The sequence below is a fragment of the Engystomops pustulosus genome, chromosome 4 (assembly GCF_040894005.1).
Source record: "Engystomops pustulosus chromosome 4, aEngPut4.maternal, whole genome shotgun sequence".
NCBI classification, from domain to species: Eukaryota; Metazoa; Chordata; class Amphibia; order Anura; family Leptodactylidae; genus Engystomops; species Engystomops pustulosus.
The window spans coordinates 75,447,333-75,474,886 of NC_092414.1; the positions used below are offsets into that span (position 1 = coordinate 75,447,333).

Consider the following 27,554-nt stretch of genomic DNA (forward strand, 5'->3'; position numbering starts at 1 on the left):
ATTTGGTGTGTTACAGTGCGGGTCGCTTCACAGCTGTCTACAGGCATTGCTCATCTTGCCATAGTTGAGAATTTTTTTATACACATGTTAATCTGTTTTATTGTATTTTAATACAATAAAAGTAAAATTTTAGTCTGCCACTTTTCTTCCTCTTTATGTTCACATATGGAAAACTGAAACATATCCTGAAAAGAACACTGGCCTATTTTTACTAAGTTAGTTGCTTCGGTTTTCTGGCGGACTTTGCACGGTCTTTCCAGTGCAAACTAGTTGCACATGTATTTAAGAAGTGTCTAAGACACAGTTGTGGCTCACGCGACACTTTGTGGTGTATACTGCACTATTATTCACATGACACAAAATTCTGCACAGAAATGGGCGTTCGGACAATACGCCAAATTTAACATGCTCCATGTTAAAAAAAAAAAAAAATTGTGCACTCTGATTCATGAAGACACAAATCATTAATCTGGCACCTTCTGCACTATACACAGGCAAACTGCACATAGTACACACTGTACTGTTCTTAGTAAATGTACTCAACTGTCCCTTCTGTGAAACATGGAGGAGGTTCTGTTATGTTCTGGGGCTGCTTGGATGCGTCTGGCACAGGGTGTCTTGAATCTGTGCAGGCTATAATGACATCTCAAGGCTGTCAAGGGATTCTAGAGAGAAATATACTGCACAGTGTCAGAAAGCTTGGTCTCAGTTTCCAGTCATGGGTCTTACAACAGGACAATGACTAAAACACACAGCTAGAAACACTCCGGAATGGCTTAGAGTCAAACCTTGGTCTATTCTAAAGTGGCCTTCTATGAGCTCTGACCTAACTCCTATTGAGCATCTTTGGAAGGAGCGGTAATAAGCTGTCTAGAAAAGGCACCTTGCACACCCCAGACAACTGGAGCAGTTTGTTCATCAGGAGTGGCCCAAAATACTTGCTGAGAGGTGCAGAAGTCTCACTGAATGTAACAGAAATAGTTTGATTGCAGCGATTTCCTCAAAAGGTTGTGCAACTAAATATTAATTTAAGGGAACCATCATTTCTGTCCAGGCCTTTTTCATCATTCAAGTTACTTCTATGACCATTTTGGGTTTTTCTTTTATTAAAACGAGGGGTACCAACAATTTTGTCCATGTGTGTATGTGGGATACTTGCCAGCATTTTCCTGTGCGCTATAAACTATCCTCCACCACAGGCCCATACAGTTTAGTCACAGCTTTGTCACAAGAACTGAGCACCAGCATTAGGTGAATTAACTTTTCTTGCGGTCTCTGAGATGTCAAATCCAATCTGGACATGTAAACAAGATGTACAGAAATTCATATATTGTAGCAAAATTCTGGTTAATATTATTAAATGAAGAAGAAATATATCTATATTTGTTTATATTTGTTTTTATTTTGGCAATCTCGCATCCGCTTTTGGTCGTGCTTTTACTATAATACATATTAGGTGTTTTGGGTATATACAGATTTATATATGTTTGTATACCGTATTTTTCGGACTATAAGGCGCACAAAAAAATCCTTAGACTTTCTCAGAAATCAAAGGTGCGCCTTATAGTCCGGTGCGTCTTGTATATGAACCATACTTAGACAACAGCTGCCCTGAAATGTACACAGGTCTGCCACCTGCTGGTCATTCATCCTTATAATCAGGTGCGCCTTATAAATGAACCTAGGCATTTTAGCAGGCATTTATTGAAGGTGCGCCTTATAATCCGGTGACCTTAGTCTGAAAAATACTGTAATTGGTTTCCACAGTACTTATGTTTACTGCAGCAGGGATATAGGACCTTGTCCGCTTTGAGGCTGTGGCCGGCGTTTGCTCTTTTATCACTACACAAACACTATACACATCTGAGTATGCTGTCCATGGTTACTACTTTGCTGGCCTTTAACTAGTGCATGTATGTATGTGTATTTCCAAGGCTTATGTATGAGAGACGGCGTCTGCAGTGTATTAGGAAAAATCCTAATACAAACATATAATATATAGTGATATGGTTTTTTTTTTTTTTTTTTGGTTTTTTTTAACAGGAAGTTGCAGTTTTTGTGTTTGATAAAAAGTGGATTGACAAATATCAAAAGTATGAGAAGGATCAGATTATAGATTCTCTGAAGCGAGGCGTCCAGCAGTTAACAAGACTCCGCCATCCACGGTTACTTACTGTCCAGCATCCACTTGAAGAGTCCCGGTAAGGCTTTGCATTACACATTCACTTTGTACATAAGAGAATTTGATGTGTCATAAGGTGCTACTTAGTTCTCCTGTGCATCACCATATACTGGTATTACCAAAGCTGGCTCATCTTGAAATAAAGGAATGGTCACAGCGGCAAACTTGGATCAAATTGTGCATAGCCTGGGCATATTGAGAATTGTAGTTTTTCACATCACTGATTTATTATATGGACTTGAGGTTAATGTACCATAATGTTGGATTATCTGGCTTTATATCTTCCATAGATAGTCTGTCATATGCCACAGACGAAGTGACTCACTATACCCATCTTTAGCTACAGCTTTAATACATAAATTTGATCTAAAATGAATATAATGTTTGGTGTTGTAATCTAGTCTGTAAATCGGGATCAGAAGCAGGGCTGTTGAGCCTATAAGCATGACCTCGACTCCAGCTCCACCAAAATAGTCACCAACTCTACAGACCTGTTTTCCTGCTCCCTCCATTTATCTTAACCCTGCTAGTGTCTTATTCCTCCTGATCTATAGTAGAGGAGCTTCACTCATGCGCATGTATATAAGGTACAGCAACATTTATCTCAACGAAATGCCTGAAACAGCGGTGCATAACCTGCATTAACAGTCCACATGTGGTCTGTCAAGATATTAGTTGTGTCCTGCAGCTGGCGATCAGTCCAATGAGCGCTTCGATAAATAATGCAAACTTCATTGGTGCAGAAGGCCTGGTAGCATCTGAGTGCGGCTGAGAAGTCCTCAATGCTCCTGGGTCCTCTCCTACCACTCCACTTTGTCCTAACATCTGACACTTGTTGTATGTTTTTGGTTAAAGGACACCTGTTACCAGGAGACCCATTTTTAACACCCCCTCCCTCAATCTCCACAGAACATAGTACATACACTGCCAAAGAGTTTTTGTATAAAAAAAAAAAAAGAAGCTTTGTTATATAGTACCTTTGAGCCGTGAGCTCTGTGACTAGGCACTTGTCCCCTGGGAGTGGCTATAGAGGAGCTGTTCCCCCCCCCCCCCTGTTTTAATAAACATGACAGTGGCCAACTTCAAATGGCTAAATGTCCTGAAACCTGGCACATAAAAACACAAATTATGTGTCAAATTAAACAGGGGAATCTGTTTCCAAAGATCTTGTCATTTAAGGAAGCGCATAACAGAACTGCAAAAATAGACCTGGACGTTCGGGCATCATTGTCATAGGCCACAAAGGGGTTAAAGGAAATTTCATAATTTGTATAATTCATTGTTTGTGGAGTTGGAGTCTGGTTTTTATCACGACTCCAAATGCACCAAAATGGTGACCGACTCCACAGCCCTGATCAGAAGCGGATCCAAACTATTTTGTGTTTCAAAAGTTACAAATCTGTGTGTCCTCACTATTCCATATGAGGCTTTTTAAAAAAAAAAAAAAGATTGCAGATATGTCAGAATTGTAAGAAATGGCGCCAATGTATATCTTCTTTTGCTCCATACAGGGATTGTCTTGCCTTTTGTACAGAACCAGTTTTTGCCAGCTTAGCTAATGTTCTTGGGAACTGGGACAATCTCCCATCTCCGGTCCCCGCAGATATTAAGGATCATAAATTATATGATGTAGAAACAAAATATGGCCTACTTCAGGTAAGAAATACATTTCATCCTCTGAATATTGGAATGTATGTCATGAGAAAAAGGAAGTGTACCTGCTTTGCATACTATAGTTTTACACATCAGAACATCATATTAAAATATTTGATCCTTAAGATCTTAAAAATTGGGTAAATACAGCATCAGATGGCTAACACACAAGAGAGTCTACCATGGCATTATTCACGTACCAAAAAAAAACACAGTACACCCCATGAAAGCCTATAGAACCAACTTTACAGCATTAACTTGAAGTCCTTGTTCTATGTGTTGCTATATTGGGGTCTCGCATCATTCCAATAACTTTTCTTCAGGTCAGTGAGATGTGAGGGCATCCGCTTATACATTTGGTTGGGGCCTGGAGTGTGACTGGACCATTGCAACACTATGACTCTTTTCTTTTTCATCCATTCTGTTGTAGACTTGTTGGTGTGTTTGTCCTGCTTTTGCCTTTTCTTCAAGTTCATTTGTTGTCTTTGACAGCCATGCAGCCTACCTGCATGTACTTTATTACAGGAGCCTTTAAATCTCACATCAAAATCCAACAGGAGAGCACTTATTCATAGATCCAGGCACTGTAACTGTGGAAATCTTCTCCGTTCTACAGCTCCACTGTTAAAACTGTCTCCCCCTCTTCCCTCAGTACTTCCCACCCCTCTGTAAACTCACACAGTGGGAGAGGGTGCTGCTCCCTCTGTGAATCTTCTGTACGGAGGGGATCTGGTAATGCCCCCAGAGAACGTTAGACTCATTAGCATAATATTAAAAGTTGATTTTTGAAGAAAGGAGGCAATGGATAACAAATAGAAGAAGGTTACCACATTCATGTTGCCTGGATCTATGAATTAGTATGGTTTATAATGATGGATTTTGATGGTAGATTTCCATTCGCGTGTCCAACAAGGTTGTTATGAAGAAAAAGTATTGGCACAATATGATGGTAAAAATGCAATTAAGTAAGCTTTGTGTCTTCATACTTATCTAGGATTTTTCTGGCCCTTCTAAGACTTAAATGTGAGATAGAAAATGATAAGTGGCCAGTGTCTATCTTTAACCGTGTATTCACGGCGGCGGTCGCGTCGCGCTGCATGGAGAGGGCTCACGGGCTGAGCCCTCTCCATAGCCGGTAAGTCTTTGCTGCATATTGCAGCAAAGGCTTACCGGTAACATCCGCGATCGGTGCTAGCATAGCTGCCGGCAGCCTCAAACAGATAGCGGCGCATGGGCGCCGCCATCTTACCTGGGATCGCCGCTCCCCGTGACGTCATCGGGGGGCGGCGATCCGTCTCCATGGTAGCCTCGGGTCTTCCGAAGACCCGAGGCTATTTCGTTTTAACCCCTTCATTACAATGTGCTGATAGCACATTGTAATGAATGAGGAAGAAAATCCCCATATACTGCCATACTGTAGTATGGCAGTATATGATAGGATCGATCAGACAACCTAGGGTTAAAGTACCCTAGGGAGTCTGAAAAATAGTATAAATAAAAATAAAAAAAGTAAAAAAAAAAAAATTATAATAAAAAAACCTAAAATTTCAAATCACCCCCTTTCCCTAGAACTGACATAAATATAAATAAACAGTAAAAATCATAAACACATCAGGTATCGACGCGTCCGAAAATGCCCGATCTATCAAAATATGATAACGGTTTTTCAATGCGTTTAACCCCGTAACGGAAAAGAGCGCCCAAAGTCGAAAATGGCACTTTTTTGCCATTTTGAAAAATCTAAAAAAATCTATAAAAAGTGATCAAAAGGTCGTACAGTCCTAAAAATGATATAATTGAACATATTATCAAATTTCGCAAAAAATTACACCACCCACAGCTCCGTACACCATAGTATAAAAAAGTTATTAGCGCCAGAATTGGCAAAATCAAAAAAATTATTTTTGTACAGGAGGTTTTAATTTTTGTAAATGTATGAAAACATTATAAAACCTATACAAATTTGGTATCCCCTTAATCGTACCGACCCAAAGAATAAAGTAGACATGTCATTTGGGGCGCTCAATGAAAGACGTAATATCCAAGCCCACAAGAAAATGGTGCAAATGCGTTTTTTCACCATTTTCATTGCATTTGGAATTTTTTTCCCGCTTCCGAGTACATGGCATGGAATATTTAATACCATCATTATTAAGTGCAATTTGTTACGCAGAAAACAAGCCGTCACACAGCTCTTTACGTGTAAAAATAAAAAAGTTATAGATTTTTGAAGGTGGGGAGTGAAAAATGGACATGAAAAAACAGGAAAGGGCCCGGTCCTTAACCGGTTAATACGCTCAGAAAATCTTTGCCTGGCATCTTAACCACAAGGTTTGGTAATAACCATTTGGGTTTCTTTGCAGGTTTCTGAAGGCTTGTCATTTTTACATAGCAGCGTCAAGATGATCCATGCAAATCTCACACCAGAAAATGTAATTTTAAACAAAAGTGGCGCCTGGAAAATTATGGGTTTTGACTTCTGCAATCCATCTGTAAACCCATCTGAACAAGAGGTACATTTGATGACACTAATAGAAAAGGAGCAGCATTTTGAGTTACATGTGTATTTTTGTGGAATATACCATACTCTGTCAAGTCTAATAAAAGGTTTTACCAGAACAGGTTTCCTGGATTTAGCATTCAACCTTTTAACCTATTGAATGCACTTGAACATACAGATTCTACTTATTTGGATATTGTGTGGCTGAACATTTTATTATTCCTAGTTTAAGCTGCATTTATGAATTTTTATACCATCACCAGTAATGTATGAACTGGTGCATGTATAATGCAGCTCTGAGTCATTCTCCTAGGCCACATTTGCCTCCCGGTGAGAAGGTTTCTTTGCTTGTATCTGCCATGCATACTCTGTTACATTTATTTACACAGTCACTCTAGTATGACTTTATTAAAGGGAACTTGTCACCACAATTTTTTGCAGACTTCCTTCTTTTAGCTAACAATTGTTTCCATCATGTCCCTGTAAAATCAACTTTACAATCTTGCCTTGAATACAGCCAGATCTAGCAGGAGTTGAGGTGTTGTGTCCTTCTCAGGCTACATACAGGCATGCTGTGATTTCATGTGATCAGATATATTCATGGGGTACAGTTTGCAAACGTTAGGAGGCAAAAGGACCTTAGATGATGTCACCCTGGTCACATGACATTACCTGCTTAATAGTGAGAAGGCATAGAGAGGAATTTTTCTGATCTGCTAAAATTGTGCCATTGAACTTAGTTGGTTCAAATACATACAATTTGAAAAATAAGCACAACGTTAGATATAATACTGTAAATATAATTCATGGAAATTGCTGATGCAGAAATAAATAAAAGCCATGCAATTCCACTATTAAGTGTATACAGCAAAAGTCAGTCTTAGCTTTACTGTGTAAACCGGGACACAGTCAACAGTTGCTTAATATGGATAATTTAGAATGGGGCAAAGTTTCTGTCCCTTGGCTGTAGATGTATTTAAGGCAGGATAGTAAAGATTTCTCTGCACTGTAGAAAGTTAGAATATGTCTTGCCCGCTCTCAGATTGAATTTGAAAAACCATCCGAAACCTTTTGAGTGAATCCAGTCACAATTGCTTACATTACGCATTCCCATCATAACCACTGATTTTATCTAGAGTTTTCATCTGGTGGTCTGATAACATCTCATCTTCTTTCTGCAGGTTAAGTACGTATGTAAAGAATGGGATCCTAATTTACCTTCACTGTGTCTACCTAACCCCGAGTACCTGGCTCCAGAATATATATTGTCTGTAAGCTGTGACCCTGCCAGTGATATGTACTCTCTCGGTGTTCTCATACGTGCTGTGTATAACAAAGGAAAGACTATCTTTGAAGTCAACAAGCAGGACATTTACAAAAGCTTTAGCAGGCAGCTGGACCAGGTATGTCCTCCCTTCATTTAATGCCAACTGTTCATGTACTACATACTCAGTTTTCTTTGTAGTACATGTAAGACATCTCACCTTTGTAATGGTAACAGTGGAGTCCGTAGTGTATATTTGTTTTTTGTTGTTGTTTTTTTAGCTCTACTCATGGTATCATTGCCTTAAGTCTTACCTTGCATTTATTAGAAATTTAGGGGAACCATAGATCTAAATTTTAGCGGTGCAGATTTGGACTTGTGATATCACTGTTGTAATGTTCTCTTTATCTTACACAGCTTAGTCATTTAAACCCGAATATCCTTGTAAACATCCCAGAAGAAGTTCGGGATCATGTGAAACTCCTTCTCAATGTTACTCCAGCAGTCAGACCAGATGCAGATCAAATGACAAAGGTACAAATGTGTAAATCCACATAAAACTCTTACTGAAATCAGTATAGGTCTATAATATGATTGTGTTATGTATCTTGTGTGCAGTTTATGGGAGACATCATAGCAGGTAGTCTTCATCCACCAGCAATGAGAATAAAAGCAGGGGACACGCTGCTGAGAAGTGCTAACCTGTCATATAATGCTCAGGCGTTTATTAGGTTCACACATTGTACTAGTAATATATGCAATGTTTGGTATAAGGGGTTAATGACCTATTCTGTGGATCTGAAGTTCTAAGAAATGGGACCTTGGTAGGAATTTGAGAACTGTCTAATGAATGTAACCCCTTCGTGTTGCAGACAGTCTAAATAATGTATTTATGCTTGCTCTTTATACTTTGTAGATACCATTTTTTGATGATGTTGGTGCTGTGACGCTACAATATTTTGACTCCCTTTTTCAACGAGACAATCTTCAGAAATCCCAATTTTTCAAAGGCTTGCCGAAAGTCCTACCCAAACTGCCAAAGGTTAGTGTGACTTATCTTGAGCGTCAGCAGATATATTTACCTCTGGGCTATTGTTGAGGCTTCATTCACATATTGTTTCTGGGATTATCAGGAAATGTGGGCCGGAAGGTGGCACGTTTTTCAAGAACCCGGCTTTCCTGCACCCCTCACATTGGGGTATTTTGAACCAAAAGGCAAAATGAAATTGGCTTTTCTTTACACTTTTTTTTTTTTTTAAATAATTTTTACAAACATTGGGGAGCAGATCATATTCAACATCATATTCAAGTTAGTCAAAAATAAGTCAAGTAAGTCAAAATACTGTCTAAATGTTGTATGGTTTTGTGATGGGGGAGTGTGCTTGTTTTTTGATGAAAATTACTTCATGGACTCCACTGCTGTGAGATGCGGCAGGATGTGTACATCAGAATCTGAAATTTGCACCAGCTCAGGTTTTACACTAATTAAAATTAATTAATTTTTTTTTAAATTCTACAAATGACATTCATTGTATTGGCCCACTTTTAGTAAAATTGAGGTGGAGGGTCGGGGTTTGCATTTGGAATGTCACTAAAAATGTAAAATTGTTCTCTTATTTCTACAGCGTGTCGTAATACAACGAATCCTACCGGCATTGACTTCAGAATTTGTTAATCCAGATATGGTGCCATTTGTGTTACCCAATGTTTTGCTGATAGCAGAGGAGTGCACCAAGGAGGAGTATACAAAGCTCATACTGCCAGACCTTGGGCCTGTATTTCGTCAACAGGAACCTATTCAGGTTTGCTTTTTCCCTAACACTTGTTTTCTATGTGTGTATGTGTATGTGTGTGTGTGTGTGTATCTGTGTCTAAATTATATTTATATTATACTATACGGGAGAGGTTTTTTTTTTTTTTTTTTTTAAATTTCAATATGTGTGATTAAATATCATACTGTTCTTACAAGAAAAACAACATAGAATTTGATATCTTCAATGCATTGCAGGGAGGCGGGGTACAGCACAGTGCTTCTAGGGATAAGGTTTCACATGCTGTGTAAAGACAGAACTCGATATATGACAAATGTTATGAATGCAGATTTCCATTGTGTGTGAATGAATTACAGTGAAGCAGACTATTAGTTCTCAGCATTGAGTAGGTGTAGACGGCTACCTGTGAATGTATGCAGTAAAATAAGTTCTGTAAGCATTATATTGATATTTTCTGCTACTTATTCCAATTGTCTTCCATTTTCCATGCCATCAGGCTAGCAACATGGTGAGTGACTGTGACATTCTAATACCAGTCTTGTGCCTGTTTTGGCTTTTTTCCTAAGTAAGAAATAAATGACCACTGGTTTTCCTTTTTTTGCTTTGTAGATACTTCTAATATTTCTGCAAAAAATGGATCTTCTTCTGACTAAGACTCCGCCGGATGAAATCAAGAACAGTGTATTACCCATGGTGTACAGGGCCCTGGAGGCACCGTCTATTCAGATTCAGGTATGCGACTTAATAGACTTATTTATACTTTAATAATATAATGTACATAATGTTAAATATGGCGATTTATATTCTGCTTTTGGATCACTTCACTGAATCTAAAAATGGCTTAATAACAATAGTCACCCTCTACTGGCTAGAGTGAATTTGATAAACATATTCCTGACATTTACTTGGTATACCTGGACTACATCCATTGGTATTCTTGCAGACATCTTCTAAGTATTAAGTATTAAGTGCGTGTATTGCTGGCACATCAGTTATGTTTTTCAGATGAAGCTGTGTGCTTACTCTCAGCTCATTAGCTTACTGTATGTGGCCTTTCATGTGAGTCATGATCCATTATAATGCGTGACTGTTGTTTCCTTTAGGAGTTGTGCTTAAATATAATTCCCACATTTGCAAACCTAATAGATTATCCATCCATGAAAAATTCTTTGATTCCAAGAATCAAATCTGCCTGTTTACAGACATCATCACTTGCTGTGAGTATAAAAAATAATTGTTTGTCATATACTCTTCATTTTCTTCTCAACACTCACCCACTGTGGATACTATGGTCACCATAAGAAACATCTGGCACAAGAAATTTCTTTCTTTGACACCAAACATAGACATCAGAATGAGACATATTTATCTTGGTTAGGTTTTCATTACTATATGGAGGCCTATCATCAGCATAATAAACCAGGGACACTTACTTATAGATCCAGGCACCTTGGCTGTAGTTATCTTCTATTTGTTATTCATGGCCTCCTTCCTTTCGAAATCAACTTTTCAAATTATGCTAATGATGCAGAACGGCTCTGTTCTCTGGCTTCTCAGGCTGTTACACAGTTTTCCCCTGCTCTCACAACACTTCCTCCCTCCCCCTGTCTGCTGTAATCTCACACAGTGGTAGGGAGTGCTTCTGCACAGTGTAAGCAGAGGGGTTCTGGTAATGCCCTTCTGGTACATTAGCATAATTATAAAAGTTGATATCAGAGGAAAGGAGGCCTTAGAAAAAAAATATAAGAAGATTACCACACTCATTGGGGGTCATTTACTAAGGGCCCGATTTGCGGTTTTGCGACGGGTTAACCGAATTTTTCCGATTTGCGACAATTTTCCCTGTATTGCCGCGGGATTTCGGCGCACCCGATCGGATTGTGGCGCATCGGTGCCAGCATGCATGCGACGGAAATCGGGGGGCGTGGCCGTACGAAAACCCAACGGATTCGGAGAAACCGCCGCATTTAAAAAAAACAAAGAAAAGTGCCGCTGGATCACGAATGGACCGGGTACGTAAATCTTCCCCATTGTGTCTTTATCTATGAGTAAGTGTCACCTGGTTTATCATAATGGACTTTGAGGGTAGTTTCCTTTAACCCCTTCCCGACCTGCACCATAATAGTACACTGGGAGCAGGAAGATAGAGAGGGCTCACCCACTGGCGGTGCTGGCACTGTTCACAGGTGTTAACCATGTAAATGCGTCCAGCAAAGCTGCCAGTGTCATTTAAATCCATATTGGAATCGACCACCGCCCACTGTGAGGTCAACAGGTGGGCGGTAATCGGTTACCATGACAGCCGGAAGGTTATACTAGGCTCCCAGGCCTGTCAGTGCTGGAGGCAAATGCTTACAGATCACTAGCAAAGCTGCAATGTACTAAAGTATATGATAGAAGTAATCAGGCACCCAAAGGTTAAAGTACCCTTGGAAGTCTAAAGAATAGTAAAAAAAAAAAATATAGAAAAACCTAAAAATTCAAATCCCCTCACTTTCCCCAGAACTGATAAAAAAAATAAATAAACCAAAAAAACGAATATGGAAACACAAACAAAAAAGAGCCGAGTCGTTAAGGGGTTAATATTGTGCCGTAGTCTGCTTTAGGTATAACATCCAGGAACAAATCCAGCACTTTTACGAGAGATGCAGATAAAATCAATGATTCTTTATTTCCAAGCTTTTAAAATCCATGGTACAGCAAAGTAGGAACGGCACACATCAGACCTACGCGTTTCGTCATACTGACTTAATCATGGTCTGACCATGATTAAGTCAGTATGACGAAACGCGTAGGTCTGATGTGTGCCGTTCCTACTTTGCTGTACCATGGATTTTTTAATAGCAACCAGTCCCCATTTGCCAGCTCAAATGCAAGTGAGAATCGGATCTAACACTTGCAAGGGGAAAATTGCTAGAATTGTAAATTTTATGTCATATAATGAAAATAGTAGAAAAAGTATTATTTCACATGGAAGAAACAAAGTAATAATACGTTAGCTTGGCAATGCTAAAACAGATTTTTGTTTTATTTTGTATAGGTGAGGGTTAATTCCTTGGTGTGCTTGGGGAAGATCTTGGAGTACCTGGATAAGTGGTATGTTCTGGATGAAATTCTCCCTTTTTTGCAACAAATACCATCCAGAGAGCCAGCAGTTCTCATGGGGATTTTAGGTATTTATATTTTATTTTTGAACACATTATGTTAACTGCTAGGTATTACATACATATATCATCATTTTGTCTATGTATTATTTTGTATATCCAGGCATATACAAGTGTACCTTTACACACAAGAAGCTGGGTGTCACCAAAGAGCAGCTGGCGGGAAAAGTGTTGCCTCACTTAATTCCTCTTAGCATTGACAATAACCTAAATCTCAACCAGGTAAGTGTGCTCAGAGCCAGATTGAAAGTGTTGTGTGTAAAATATACAATGGGGTTTTTCTTATTTTGAATCCCTTTGGGCACTATGTGTATGATTCCATTAAGGGTGTTTGGAAAGGGCTCAGTCCTGAGTCCTTCCCATACAGAGCAGATGTCTGCTGTGTAAGGCCCGTTAAAATCCTATGCCATGAGCTTGTAGGATTTTTTTGAACCAAACCGAGAATCTGTGAACTAGGGTCGGCTCCAGGTTTCAGTAGACCCCTGGGCGACAGAGCCTCAGTAGGCCCCTTTGCAGTGAACTCATATGGCGGCATAAGAAATTCTGAAACTAAAACAGTCTCCTGTTTCTTAAAATATTCCCTAGTTTATTATATCAGATAGCTGTCTCATGGCTATTTTGTATACAGCCCCCTTATGGTTATTTTGTATAAAGCCCCCCTCACCCCCTATGTTTTCATTAGATACAGCCCCCTCAACCCCATGGATTCCATGTGTACAGCCTTATGTGGGCCCCCAGCAGCTCTGGGCCCCCGGGCACTTGCCTGAGTATGGCCAGTGCTGGGGCCGGCCCTGCTCTGAACTCAAGGAGTTCACTGAGTTTGGTTCTGTGATTCTAGACCCGGTCCAGTTATTCCTAAAATGGAGTGAGTCATACCAAAGTTCCTTGCCCGCTATGGGCTTCATATACCTGCTACAAACTGTCGTATTCAACAACGCTGAATATTATAAAGGGGAAAAGAACCAATATTTCCCCTTTTTTTTCTATACAATGTCACTTGTCAAATGAGAGCAAAGATAAGGGTATAAAAATGACAAGTTATACTAAATCCTTTTACTCAATCCTGTTTATCAATCTGCTGAGCTCCTTCTGCACTGGAACTTGTTGCCAGCAGAAGACACTGTCGTTTCATGGTGACCGGTGCCCTGAAAAAAGAATGCACTGACTATATTTTCTCATCTGTCTTGTGTGAAGTTTAACGGAACAATTTTTTTCATTTCCTGTGTAGTTTAATTCTTTTATGGCTGTGATTAAAGAGATGCTGAACAAGTTGGAAGCAGAACATAAAACGAAACTTGAGCAGCTACATGTTATGCAAGAGCAGCAAAAGTAAGTGGACTTTACCTCGTCTCTGCTATGCTCCGTGTACAATTTTAAAACTCCATTGCTGGTGGGCAGTGTTAGTTCTTCCTCCTCCAACAAACTGATTCACAAATATTCTCACAGTATATTCTTATGGAATAATATTTTGTTGTTATTTCTTATAGAACTCAAATTTACATGTTTTCAAAATGGAGATTTATTGCCAATTTCTTGTAGGTCCTTGGATATAACAAATCAGTTGAATATGTCTGCTGAACATCAGCCGAGTAAATCAAATCAGGTAAATACCAAATCGCTTGTGAAAAATTGTAGTCGGTTATTTACATTTTTATTCATTGGCAAAAATTTTTACCCACTTCAGTTATGTAATGGCTCTGCTGTGGTACAGAGGGATCTTAAAATACTCTCACTTAAAGGGGTTTTTCCATGAATTCAAGTTAGGCCCTATTCACAGGATAGGGACTAACTTGCTGATTGTGGGGGTATCGGTGATGAGATCAGCACAGATCACGAACACGAGGTGTCCGATGGGGTTCCAGGTGCCTCAGTTGGACCCCTCGTCACTCCATGATGTAATGTAAGTAATGGAGCAGACGGCTTCAAGTGACCATTCTGCTCCGTTCATCTCTATGGAGCTGACAAGTGTGACTGAATCAACTTTGCTCCCTGATGCAGGATTTGGCCTTGTAATAGTTTTTTTTTTTATGGTCTCCTTTTCCTAAAAAGAAGTTTTAAAAATATGCTAATTAGATGCAAGTGCTTCGGTGACATTATCAGAGCCCCTTCAGGCTCCAGCTGCACATGAAATAAGACCCACATCTCCTCTGCAGTAAAGTAGAGAGAGACTGAACTAGTAAGAATTGGTGGACTGAAGGTGCGCACCCTATAGGTGAGGATTCTAGGGACGACGCTGGTGTGCGCTGCCAACATGGCGTCACTGCTGAGCCTCTATATACCACAAGATCTTTACCTTATTCATTGATGTACTATACAAATTATACTGTATATAACTAGAGTGACCAGGACTACTTAGCATCTTTTCAGTGCAACCTTTTACTGATCTTCTGGCCAGGTCAATGGCACAGTCCTGGACTATTATTGAACATTTCTGGGACCTGATGCCTCACGTATGAGATTATAAATGTGTCTCTGCTAAATGCGCAGACCTATAAATAGTAAATAAATGATTAATTTATTAATCGAATTTGGAGCTGAGGTCTGATCTTGAGTACCACAGCCAGAGAGGAGGGAGTCCATATAATGTGCTTTATTTTCTTTAGTCACAAACTATAGGACATTTATCTAGATTTCCAAAATCCAGTATTTAAAGGGATTGGTCGCTTTCAGCAAATGGTTGATTTGTCTCACGGTCTGCATGTCCATGGAAAAACTGACATTTGAACTGACCCTTGGGAAACCATGCTATCCACAAAAAAATAGTATACAGATATCAATAACACGTGCCTAAATGAGCCCGAATTTATACTATTTAGTATACTATTTAATATTAACATTACTAGGCAACCTTCATATATATATACTACACTGTCATTAAACACTAAAGCTCTTCTGGCAAAATACTGATCGCATGTGTTTCAATGGAAATGCACATGTGATCAGACTGAGCCCAGACATTTGCATTGCATTTTTAAACATAATGTAAACACCCCATGTGACTGCACCATAAACGTTCATCATTTTTTTTTTTTCTTTCCTTCAAATATTGTAGCGAGTATGGTGATACTTTTCTGGGTATCGTATCGCACTCAAAATTTTGTTATCTGTGCAACCCCTAGTGTCACACAGGGGCATGGCTCGTGGTATGACACAACTTGTTTGTTACTGATCGGACACAACATTTCTTTTCCCCACAGGCAGATAAAGTATTTGATATAAACCAAGATTTTCTAACTGGTGCAATTGAGAAACATGAAAATGGTCACGTGCCAAAGCAGCCAAGCAAGGTGAGGACACCAATTTATCAAGTCATTGGTCCAATTTTCATGATAAACGTCTTATTACTGTTAATAATATGGTGTAAATTCTAATACTCCCAAATATTACCAGAATATGCCCTCATGAGAATGCATTCTGATGTTTTTGATGTGTGATTTTTTTTTATTTTTTTTTTATTTCTCCAACAAGTAGCTTGACAACAAAGTGCTACTGGTTGGGATTGTTTTCCTGCAAAATCTGGCCCACCCATCTTTTATCTGCATAGTGTCCGAAAAGCTTGAACCTTTGTCTGCACCCGCAGGTCATAGTTTATCTGCATGTAGATTTGTGTGTTTATTAGCAATCATTTGATGTTTACTTATCTTTTCATGTTTCCCTTAGAAGATGTCGCTAACACTTGAAGAGAAGCAGAAACTAGCAAAAGAACAGGAGCAAGTACAAAAGATGAAAAGTCAGCAGCCACTTAAACCTAGCACATCAACCCCTGCAGCACCTGTAAAACAGGTAAGGCATTGTACAGTTAGTTTAATTTAGTATATCGTGGTGATGGATTCCCTTTTAAAACCTTATTAAAATACTAAGCTCACATTAATTTGAGATTTAGGTCAAGTTGTATGATTTTTCTTTTAAGCCTATATGTCTATGTGCTTACCTCTCCATGCTGTATATAACATGCAGATCATGTGCTTACCTCTCCATGCTGTATATAACATGCAGATCATGTGCTTACCTCTCCATGCTGTATATAACATGCAGATCATGTGCTTACCTCTCCATGCTGTATATAACATGCAGATCATGTGCTTACCTCTCCATGCTGTATGTAACATGCAGATCATGTGCTTACCTCTCCATACTGTATATAACATGCAGATCATGTGCTTACCTCTCCATGCTGTATGTAACATGCAGATCATGTGCTTACCTCTCCATTCTGTATATAACATGCAGATCATGTGCTTACCTCTCCATTCTGTATATAACATGCAGATCATGTGCTTACCTCTCCATGCTGTATATAACATGCAGATCATGTGCTTACCTCTCCATGCTGTATGTAACATGCAGATCATGTGCTTACCTCTCCATGCTGTATGTAACATGCAGATCATGTGCTTACCTCTCCATACTGTATATAACATGCAGATCATGTGCTTACCTCTCCATGCTGTATATAACATGCAGATCATGTACTTACCTCTCCATGCTGTATATAACATGCAGATCATGTACTTACCTCTCCATGCTGTATGTAACATGCAGATCATGTGCTTACCTCTCCATGCTGTATGTAACATGCAGATTATGTGCTTACCTCTCCATACTGTATATAACATGCATTTCAGACTACATTGTTGATGGGCTCCTTTCAGCACCATTGTATTTCTCTGGATTGAATGTATGGCTTCAGTACAAGTGCATCATGTTGTTTTCTTTATTCTTTCAGACAAAGGATCTGACTATGACACTCATGGAAAATATGTCATCTCTAAACAGCTTCACAAGTGTTGGTCCCAAACCAGCGGTGGCCGGGTTTCCTCCAGTCGCTAGCATGCCCAGAAGCATGGGATTTCCAGCACCAGTTGACAACATAGCATTAAACCGAAACCTACAAAATGGGCTCAACTCAAACACAGGGTTTCAACATTCTGGCTTCAGTATGGGGACAATGAATCCCAATCAGAATTTCTTTAGTGGAACAGCCCCCGTTGGAATGAATACAATGCCTCCATTGCCCACTACTGCTCCCATGCAAAACTTCAGTACTCTTAGCAGCCCTCCTGGCATGCTGCAGCAGAACTCCTTCAGCAAGCCTGCCTCAGATATGTCCTCTTTAGACAGTTTGTTTGGTCCACAAAAACCCAAAGTGAGCATGAACCAAATGTCGCAGCAAAAACAAAACCCTTGGATCAACCAGTATGTAAACCCACAGGCTCAGCCCGTAACTCAGCCCGTAACTCAAACAGGCATGGCAGGACAGTCCGCATTCGGAGTGCAGTCCAACCCATTTTTCAATCCACCAAACCTCTCACAGCCCACAAACACAATGAAGAGTAGCACTTCGGCAAGCAACGATTTAAAAGACCTTTTTGGTTAAGAATACTTTCTTAGAGGTTGTTTTGTACTCGCGCTTGGCCTGCTTGCATCCCTCAGTTCTGTACTGCCATTCTGATACACTTTCAGAAGAGGATGGCTTTGTTCTATTTGCTTCCCTTCACTTTGTGATGATCTTGTGGTTCTATGTGATGAGCTGATTTCTCTAGTCAACACACTTACTTTTCCATAAGTTATGATAAAAATGTCACCAAAAAGAAAAATATTTGTAGCACATGATTTGGATTCACATCAACAATATTTCACACTTATTCTTAAAGCTCCTTTCATCCATTTACCAGGGTCGTATCAAATGGAGTTTGCTTTTCATTGAAAATGTAGTTTTTACATTTATCGACTATTCCATTGTGACATCTTATACACCTGTAGTGTAAGGAACCTGAATTCATCACCATAATAATTTGCTCCTTCCTCAGGGTAAATACATTTACATTCATTTTTCACTTTAGGGCTATTCCCCTCTCAGATATTAATAGCCACAGGATATGTTATAAATACCTGACAGATGTGGGTCCCTCTTTAAGGACCAGAAATGGGATTCCCTGAGCCTCATTTTATGGCCAGACCTAAAGGAGAGTTTGGTGCACATTTCACAGCTCTCTATTGAAGTCTATGGAGGTTGCCGAAAATAGTCTAGGTGGGTCTGATATCTCCAGTGAACATGTCATAAATAGCTGAGATGGATATGGATTCCCCTTTAACTACGGTCCTAGAATTGAGCAGCACTTTGTCCAGCCTTAAGCCAGTCCATTTTTAAGGACACCACCAAATAGAAATGACTAGTAAGTAATACATTCCTGTGTTTTGTGTGCACGTCCCCTGTAACATATGAAACCACTAGATGAGATTTTATATTTTAATTACCTCACTTGATATGTGATAAACCTTGACATATATTGAGACTTTCTTTTTTTTTATATTTTAATTTATGTAAAAATAGGATGATTTTCAGTTGAATGTGGACATTTTAATTTTATTTTGCATTCGGCACTTTTAACTGACTGCTTTAAGGATTAGGATATCGTGAGAGAAAAATACACTGTAAGGTCTTGTGGCCGCAAGCGACGGGCCGTCTTACACCAATGTCAGTAGTAGGTGTCTGCCTGGACAGTCAGCACGTCTGTGGTGTAGTGATGCACGGCGCCTCACGCTGCTTTTTTTTGCGGATAGTTTGCGGCCAAAGCACACGTCTGCACAAGTCCTAACACTCATTTGCATAGATATAGTATACATGAGGAATTAAAAAAAGAAATATATAAAGGATAACAATTCCTGGCTCATTCCTTTTCATTACCCATGATACATCAATTCTGCGGCATCTTTACTTATAAACCTGCATTGTATTTCTTATAGGGCTATATGATTAAACTGACAATTTAGGACATGTCTAAACAATTCTAAGTACATCTTTTGCTGCAGCAGCAGCTTTTACACTACCTGTGAACTGTATGGGGAAGGAGCAATTACTTTGTCCTATTGATTATCCTCATTATTGAGTTCCACAGCAGCCTCACCCCTATTTGCAGATGATGACATGATAACAATTATTTGTTTATGGCACATAGGTTAAATGATTACCTATGAACGGTTTACCTGTACACCGGCCAGATATGGGGAACAGGCAAATTTATTTTTTGTGCCCATAGCAATTGTTTTTTACATTGACCATTGTGGTTAATCTCAAACTTGTGTAGCCCTGTTGCAAACAGAATGGTTATACCTAGTTGTCAGTTAATTCAAATGATGTTCTAAAGAGCAACTAAACATCTGAAGCTATTGAAATGAAAGTCAGAAATGAATAGAGCAGGTGATAATTGTAAACTTTGTACTATACTTTATTAAGGAAAGCTGCTTAGCCTTTTTTATTATGCTCTTCTTCCTGCAGTGAGCAGTGTATATGAAGGCATTCAAGGCTCTATCTACTTCAGACAGATAAGGAGGCCAATTATTGTTTTTTTCTGCAATAACATCTACGATTATCATCTGCACTATACTTGTGCTGTAACAAAACACCAGGAAGTGCACAATGCAGATTTATGACTAAAGATTCTTGAGAATTGTCACTTACTAAAACTGCTAAGTGAGGAAATTACTAGTCCTCTTAGAATCTGGAGCTATGTAATAGAAGCAACTGGAAAGATGAATATGTTTTTCAACACCGCCATAGGGTTAAATGCAACTCTTGAAAGGATGCTTGAAGCTGCTACTAGAGGAAGTTGCTATGTGCACTTTTATTAAAAGTTTATTCCCATCTGGCCATTCACATTCAATTGAATTCATTTGTTATATGTAAACATTTCTTCAATTGGATGTTACTAAAAAAAATGTTCCTGTGTGAAGATCATGTCTCACAAATGTAGCCATGTTGTCCCTTAGCAACAAGATATCTTCCTCGGATACGACCACCTCACATTTTGGCAGCGGTGGCCAGACATGCGCTATTGAGTTCTGCCTGACCACATGGATTCAGGGATCATCACCACAAGACGGCTGTGGGACGTGCAGTAACTTCCGGACATTTAATATGCACTAAATTTTTGTTTCCTTGTGCAATCAAGGTGGCCGTATCCATGGACACGGTCTTGTTTCTAAGCGACCATATCACTACATTTATGAGAAATTATCTTCACACAGGAACATTTTTATATTAATAACATCTAATTGAAGAAATGTATATAAATGGCAGATTAATCAAACTGAATGTGAGTGCACAGACGAGAATACCCCTTTAATGGTTTTATACTTGTGTGAAGTTCCAATTTATTGCTTCATCAATGATCTGCCAAGCCCATGGCTTTACAACTGAACTAAGTAACAAAGTTGTTTTATTTCCTCACTTTAATGCAGCAATATCAAACAACCCCTTTAAGAGGGATATGATATTTCAGCAATTAAATCTGTACAGAACGTTCAATCTATTAAGATCAATTCAAAACATTGGTTATACTGAATACTCTGGGGTGAAGGTAAATGTCTTCATTCACACTTTGGTATCTACAGGCAGTAGACTTAAGAACGTTTGCCTTACCTACGACTCATAGTGACTCTGTGGCCTCTGGTGGTGATCTCTGGATGCTGGTGATTTACTGAACTTCAGTCCCAGACTGAATTGATTAACAATAAAACTTAATTGGGGAAAGTTTTACAGTTAATCTATTTTTCTCTGACAACTAAATTTTTAGACTCGATTTTTCGAGTATCCAATTGTCACAGAGAACAAACAATTTGACAAAATATACCTGTTCCGAATTGCATACAAATCCAATTTTAGAACGAGCCTACAGAACCTATCTTGTAAGTTACCCGAAGACTGCCTGTATATACCATATCTCTGGGGCTACTTCACTGAAATCTGTGGAATAGAACTCCATAATTCCTTATCCAAATAAAAAGAAAAGTCTTGTATACCAAAAAAGATAGATTTTTTTTTTTTTTAATGGTAGCCCCGCCTGCTGCTCTGTCGCAGTCAGACAGCTACTCTGCCTGGCATAGAAATAAACGCAGCCAGTGACTTTTGACATGTGAAAATTTGCCGGCTGCAGCGAGTGCACAGGCGTGGGGGGGCATTTGTAATTATTTCAGCCCAGATAAATATAAATAAAGATAATCTAAAAATAGATTAACCCCTGGCCTCGCTCACACAAGTATTAGCAAAATATGCAGCTCTGACTTATTACTCGCGGAACTTTATTACTGAAAAAGTATAAAAAAAAGAATCAGTCAGTTGAGGTTTTTCTAACTTCTCTGTAAAATAGGGGGTTGGATTTTCAATACTAGATCCTGCATATTCCTATATCCGTCTGTTATCCTTAGTGCTGGTGTTCTCCTTATAACACCATTTTCATTTGTACTTTGTGTTATTTGCAATAAATCCTTGACTTGCATCTATTCTGTAAGTTTCCTATGTTCCCTCTATGTACATGTTGGCTGCATATTGTATGGTATATAACATACATACTGAAGCTTCTAGTGCAGTAAATGCAGTTTTTCTTTGTTTTTCACTATTGCACATTCTGTACGCCCGTCTTCTGCTGAATCTTATATGGAAGTAGTAAACTAGTGGCAGGCATTGGAATACGGAGTCTTTTTGAGATGATGATGCTTAACATATGTCTGCCCTCCATAGCGGAATCTGCGGTTGGTTACGTTGGCTGCACAGTTTATATATTGCCGGGAGAAAGAGACAGCAGCTATGTGGATGGACCTTTGTATCCTCAAATCTGTGGTTACACCTGAATTCAGAGGGGGGACTACATAATCCTTATTCCAGCACCTGCAATGACATGGAGTTACGGATACATGAGATGGTTCCAGCAATGTAAAACATATCATTTCCACCCTCGGACATGGTAAATACCGCTCAGATTGCCTTGGGTGCACTGCTTGCTTCACTTTTAATGGACTTTGTTCATCCTTTTGATTTTGAAGACCACGGGGCCTTACGGTGGATTTGTTACATAATATGGAAAGACTTGAACATGTACCTTACTTTATATATAACTGTGAATCCTTGTTTAATATGCTATTGAAGGGTTGTGTCTTGTTCTATACTTTGTGTATAACTGTGTTGTTGGTATTTACATTTTGAACAAATTGTTTGTAAGGAAATCATTAATAAATGAAGGCTCGGGAAGACAGTACGTTGCTGCGGAGAATTTCCCTTTACTAAGTACAAGCAGTTTTTTTTTTTTCCCCAAATTGAGAACCGGAGGAAGCACAGATTTAGGACATAACCCACAATGGTCACTATGGTATTGGGGCCTTAGAATCTTTATTCCAATTCATAGGGGTTGGTCACGATTACCAAAGTTTACCTGGGTAAGTACAATCACTTCATATTGTACTTACCCTTGTAACTTTGGCCTTCTGTCTGTACTGTTTCCGGGTTACTTGACTCACCAAAAGCTTCTTTCGGACTTTCTTTGGCACTTCTGCATATTCCTATATCCGTCTGTCATCCGTCTGCATATTGCAGCAAAGACCCATCGCAATCACCCGCAGTTGGTGCTTGCACCGAACGCTTGTGTTAACCTCTTCTCTGCCGCCGGCAAAGTCGCCAGTGGCACTTAAAACATCTTTCTTCAGATTATCGCTCCCCCGAACCTCATCAGGGGGAGGGGGTGCGGCGATCTGTTGCCATGACGGCCTCGGGTCATCGTCAGATCTGAGGCTGTATGGTTTTTGCAGATTCGTTACAATGAGCCACTGGCAATGAATCATATGCAAAAACACCATATACTGTAATACAGTAGCATTTCAGTATATGGTAGGAACGATCAGACCATCAAGGGTTAATGTGCCCTAGAGGGTCTAAGAAATAGTGAACAAAAAAGCTTAAAAAATTAATAAAATATTAAAAATTCGAAACACCCCCCTTTCCCTAAAACTGATATAAATCATAATAAACAGTAAAAATCACAAACACAATAGGTATCACCACCATCACCAAAATGCCCAATCTATCAAGATATACAAACGGTTATTGTTGGTGGTGACCTCCAAAACGGGAAATGGCGCCCAAATGTCCAAAACACGATTTTTACACCTTTTATCATGACATAAAAAATTTAATAAAAAGTGATCAAAATGTTGCACAGTCCTCAAAATAGTAGTAATGAAAACATCGGCTCATTTTGCAAAAATTACACCTAATACAGCTCCGTACACTGAAGTATGAAAAAGTTTTTTCTTTTTTGTACACATTCGTTTAATTTTTGAAAATGAGCCCACAAGAAGTTACGCACGTGTGTTTTTTTTTTTTTCAATTTTAAAACATTCCCAGTACATGGCATGGAATAATAAATTCGTCCAAAAAGAAAAAAAAGACAGCAACCAATCTATTTAGCAAAAGCTGTTTGATGCACGCAGCCCAAGGTCCGAGTGTGCAGGATCCATAGTCCAAGACAAAAAGAGGAGAGAAGGCCACAGCATCCGATATGATGAAAAACGGTTAAACCTTTATTCACACAGGCATAGAAAAAAGTGCAACGTTTCGATTCACAATGAATGATGCTTGACAAAGATTCATTGTGAATCGAAACGTTGCACTTTTTTCTATGCCTGAGTGAATAAAGGTTTAACCTTTTTTCATCACATTGGATGCTGTGACCTTCTCTCCCCTTTTTGTCATGGAATAATAAATAACATCACGGAAAAGTAAAATTTGTTACGCATAAAATAAGCCCTCGCACAGCACTGTACATGGAAATATGAAGAAGTTATGGATTTTCGAAGGTGGAGAGCGAGAAATGAGCGAAAAAACTCTGCAGCCTTAAGGGGTTAATGACATGTATTACAAAGTTTATTTATTTTTATCACCTGCTCTATTAATGTATGAATTTAAATTATTTAGCGCCAAAGGTTTATTTACTCTTTAACACAACAACAGTAGATGGTGAACTCCTCAGCATCAATGGGTTGTTGAATAAATCACAATGGTTCATTGTAACAAATCTGCAGAAACCTTGCGCTGGCATAACATCATAGGGTCATTTATCTTTAGTCAGGACGTTTTGTGCGGGATTTGTTTTGCAGGTTTTTTGTCCGGAATTTGAATTTGCTTGATTTATTTTAGGTGATATATTAGGCAGCCAAGTCTGTGGGTTTTTTGCAACTTTATATTTTTTAAGTCACACAAGTTCCAAACTTTTCTGCAAAGCTTTTTCCTATGGCTGGTTGGGACTGGAGTTTACTTGCACCAATGTTGCGATATAAAAATGAATTCAATTGTTTCACCTTCTGTAATAGTGGTGATATTGGGCACGGTTAGTGCTGTACGACTGATTCTGCGCTGATTCACCTACTGGAAGTCTAAATCTCCACATCACAAATCCACTTTCCACCATTTGTTTGGACCCTATGAATGAAGATAATCCAGGGTGAGCCGAGCACAATGAACTGTGGGATAATGAGGCTCTTGTTGACATATGATTGTATTCTCCTCTAGCGCTGCTTTCATTCTACTTTGCCTTTAACGCATAATAGAACAGCTGTTTCCTCTGCCAATTATTATGAGGTAGTCAGAAAATCCCAACAATATTAACTGTTTCTCTGGTTTTGTTGTCCCTGCAACTAATATTGCACAGTTCACCATCTGCCCCATTCCATTCCATACCTTCGTTTTACCTACATATGAACAAAGGGTTTCTTTCCGAAGTACCAATGCATACATGTCCATTTATAGCTTGATTACCTGAAAAAAAGGATTGAAGGTCAGGTTTAACCGTTATGCTGCCCAGCTTGTATTAGTGTTATTTGTTATAAAATTGTGATTTTTTTTTTCTTTTTTTTTAGTTTAGTTATAACTTTTCATCTTTCTACTGTAGCTCAGACTAGAAGTCTCTATGTTAGGTATCAACATGCACAACCAGAACTTCTACTGCATCTAAAGTGACTCTGCTAGACAGAGACTGTAGCTGTCAGATACTATTAATCATTTGCCACACAGGGTAAAATCTCAAGTATCCAATACATACAAGATAAGTAGATCAGAATATATATATATATATATATATATATATATATATTTTATAGACATAAAGATGCAGTTATTTATCACAAAACAACGGCTACCAGTCCCCAGCTATCATAAAAAAATTGTATGGGAACAAAGTCACTAGATATAATAACAGATATATCAATATAAAAGGTCCAAGAGACAAACAAACCTCAGTCACATGCTTCTGACATCAGTGTAGGTCTTGCAGGTAATACTCATGTAGGGAGAGCGGGAGAGCAGTGCAGAGGCTCTGCTCTCCGGAGATCAGGTGACATGCTCTGTTAGCGCTTTACCCGATCTCCAGGACAGTGGTCAGTAGGATCTCGCAGTGCTGGATCCGCAGTGCTAACCCTAACTGAAAGATGCAGGCACTTTTCACCAACTTTGTTTCTAAATTATTTCTGAAATATGGAATGTAGATAAGTTTCTGAGGAGCATTTTGTACCTTAAAGGCCAAATGGTCTTGGACTCCATTGCAAAGTTCCCCAACTTTCATGTCTTTAATAATACAAGTTTCCCCTTATAGAAAAAAAAAAATCACATAAAAATCACATAAAATCCTGTTGCATGCAGCAATGTAGCCAATATCACCTCAACCACCTCTATCCATATTCAGTCATTGTAGTAAACTGCAAACACATTCAATGTACTATATCCATTCATTTAAAAAATCATGTGACAAATTTCCACCAATCACACACACACTTCTTCCATCAGTCAATGTGATAAAACAGCTATTTTTCAAACTGACCAATACAATCACAAGATTTGTTTACCACAGTTTATTTTAACCCCTTCCTGCACCCTGACATAACTTTACATTATTAGCAAAGATAACAACCAAGATTGAAAACTATCACGCTCCTGGCTGTTTAACCCTATAGACCAGTGATGGCGAACCTTTTAGAGCCCAAGTGCCCAAACTTCAACCAAAAGCCACTTATTTATTGCAAAGTGCCAGCGCAGAACTTTAAGCAGTAATGTATTTCTCTTTGTTCAATGACAACTTTCAATCCTTCAGCCTCCCAAGGACACCAACTCAGTTGAAATGAGGAGGGCAAATTCATCTATCATTGTAGGACTGCAGAATCTTCCTATCTGGTGAACTTCATTCTGGGGTTGATGGCCTGGGCACCCACAGAAAGGGCTCAGAGTGCCGCCTCTGGCACCAGTGCCATAGGTTCGCCACCACTGCTATAGACGCTGCAATCATAGTGCTGAATGCACGATTTAAAAGTGCAGCTTACTATGTAATATGCCGCAATACATTTAGTGTTGCAGTATATGACAACGAACAAGCGATCAAATGATCACTGGTTCACACCCAGTCTGGGGAAAAATAAAATTGTCAAAAAAAAAGTGCTGATAAAAAAATTATTAAAAAAAGAATGAAAGTCCCTTGATGCCCCATCTCATATAAAAAATTAAATAGAGCATAAAAAAGTGAAAATCCAAAAAAACACTATTGGGTATCACCACGTCCATAACAACCCATACAATAAAATAAAATCATCATTGAATCACCATACGGTGAACACCATAAAAAAAACATAAAAGAAACTCACAAAGACAATACAATTTTCACATCTGACCTCATAAAAACAGGTTAAAAAGTGATCAAAAAGTAACACTTACACCGACATGATACAAAAAAAAGTCCCGCAAAAACAAGCTCTAAAACGAGCTCTGTAAACAAACAAATAAAAATTTCATGCCCATTAATATATGGTGATGCAAAAATAAGCAAATTTCTAACAAAATGAGTTCTATATTCTGCAAAACAGGTTAACCATAAAACAGTTATATAAATACGGTAACACTGTAATCGCGATAAACCATAGAATAGAGATATTATTATCATTATATATCATTATTTTTAAGATATTGTGAACGGCAAGACAAAAATGCTAAATCATTAACAATTAAAGTGTAACTGTAAAGTAAGTTATTTTAACCACATTATTATATGTGATTTCCCCCTTTGAAAACAAACAAAACAATGCCTATTTTGTGCTGTTCGTCCTTTTCCTTTCAAAATATGGCATTTTCTGTTCTGAGAGTGTCAAAAATCTTTCTCACCAGAAGTGAAGTGGGCGGAGACTAATTTCTGTCAGTCCCTCAAGCTGA

At 38.8% G+C, this 27,554-nt stretch overlaps 1 protein-coding gene across 8 annotated transcripts in view; it reads left to right on the forward strand.

Annotated features, from left to right (window-relative positions):
- SCYL2 (SCY1 like pseudokinase 2) overlaps positions 1-21,614 on the forward strand; it is a 28,030-nt gene extending 6,416 nt beyond the window's left edge. For 5 of the 8 annotated variants that reach the window (XM_072146341.1, XM_072146338.1, XM_072146339.1 and 2 more), the window contains 17 exons: positions 2,044-2,201; positions 3,694-3,838; positions 6,199-6,348; positions 7,517-7,738; positions 8,017-8,133; positions 8,516-8,641; positions 9,225-9,401; positions 9,868-9,879; positions 9,981-10,103; positions 10,475-10,588; positions 12,412-12,544; positions 12,639-12,757; positions 13,764-13,864; positions 14,075-14,138; positions 15,733-15,822; positions 16,196-16,318; positions 17,262-21,614. In XM_072146341.1, coding sequence (XP_072002442.1) covers positions 2,044-2,201; positions 3,694-3,838; positions 6,199-6,348; positions 7,517-7,738; positions 8,017-8,133; positions 8,516-8,641; positions 9,225-9,401; positions 9,868-9,879; positions 9,981-10,103; positions 10,475-10,588; positions 12,412-12,544; positions 12,639-12,757; positions 13,764-13,864; positions 14,075-14,138; positions 15,733-15,822; positions 16,196-16,318; positions 17,262-17,912 — 2,625 coding nt within the window. In that variant the 3' untranslated portion in view covers positions 17,913-21,614. The remainder of the gene's footprint in view (positions 1-2,043; positions 2,202-3,693; positions 3,839-6,198; positions 6,349-7,516; positions 7,739-8,016; positions 8,134-8,515; positions 8,642-9,224; positions 9,402-9,867; positions 9,880-9,980; positions 10,104-10,474; positions 10,589-12,411; positions 12,545-12,638; positions 12,758-13,763; positions 13,865-14,074; positions 14,139-15,732; positions 15,823-16,195; positions 16,319-17,261) is intronic. The other 3 variants (XM_072146344.1, XM_072146345.1, XM_072146346.1) reach the window with 3 other exon arrangements.
- The last annotated feature ends 5,940 nt before the right edge of the window (positions 21,615-27,554 follow it).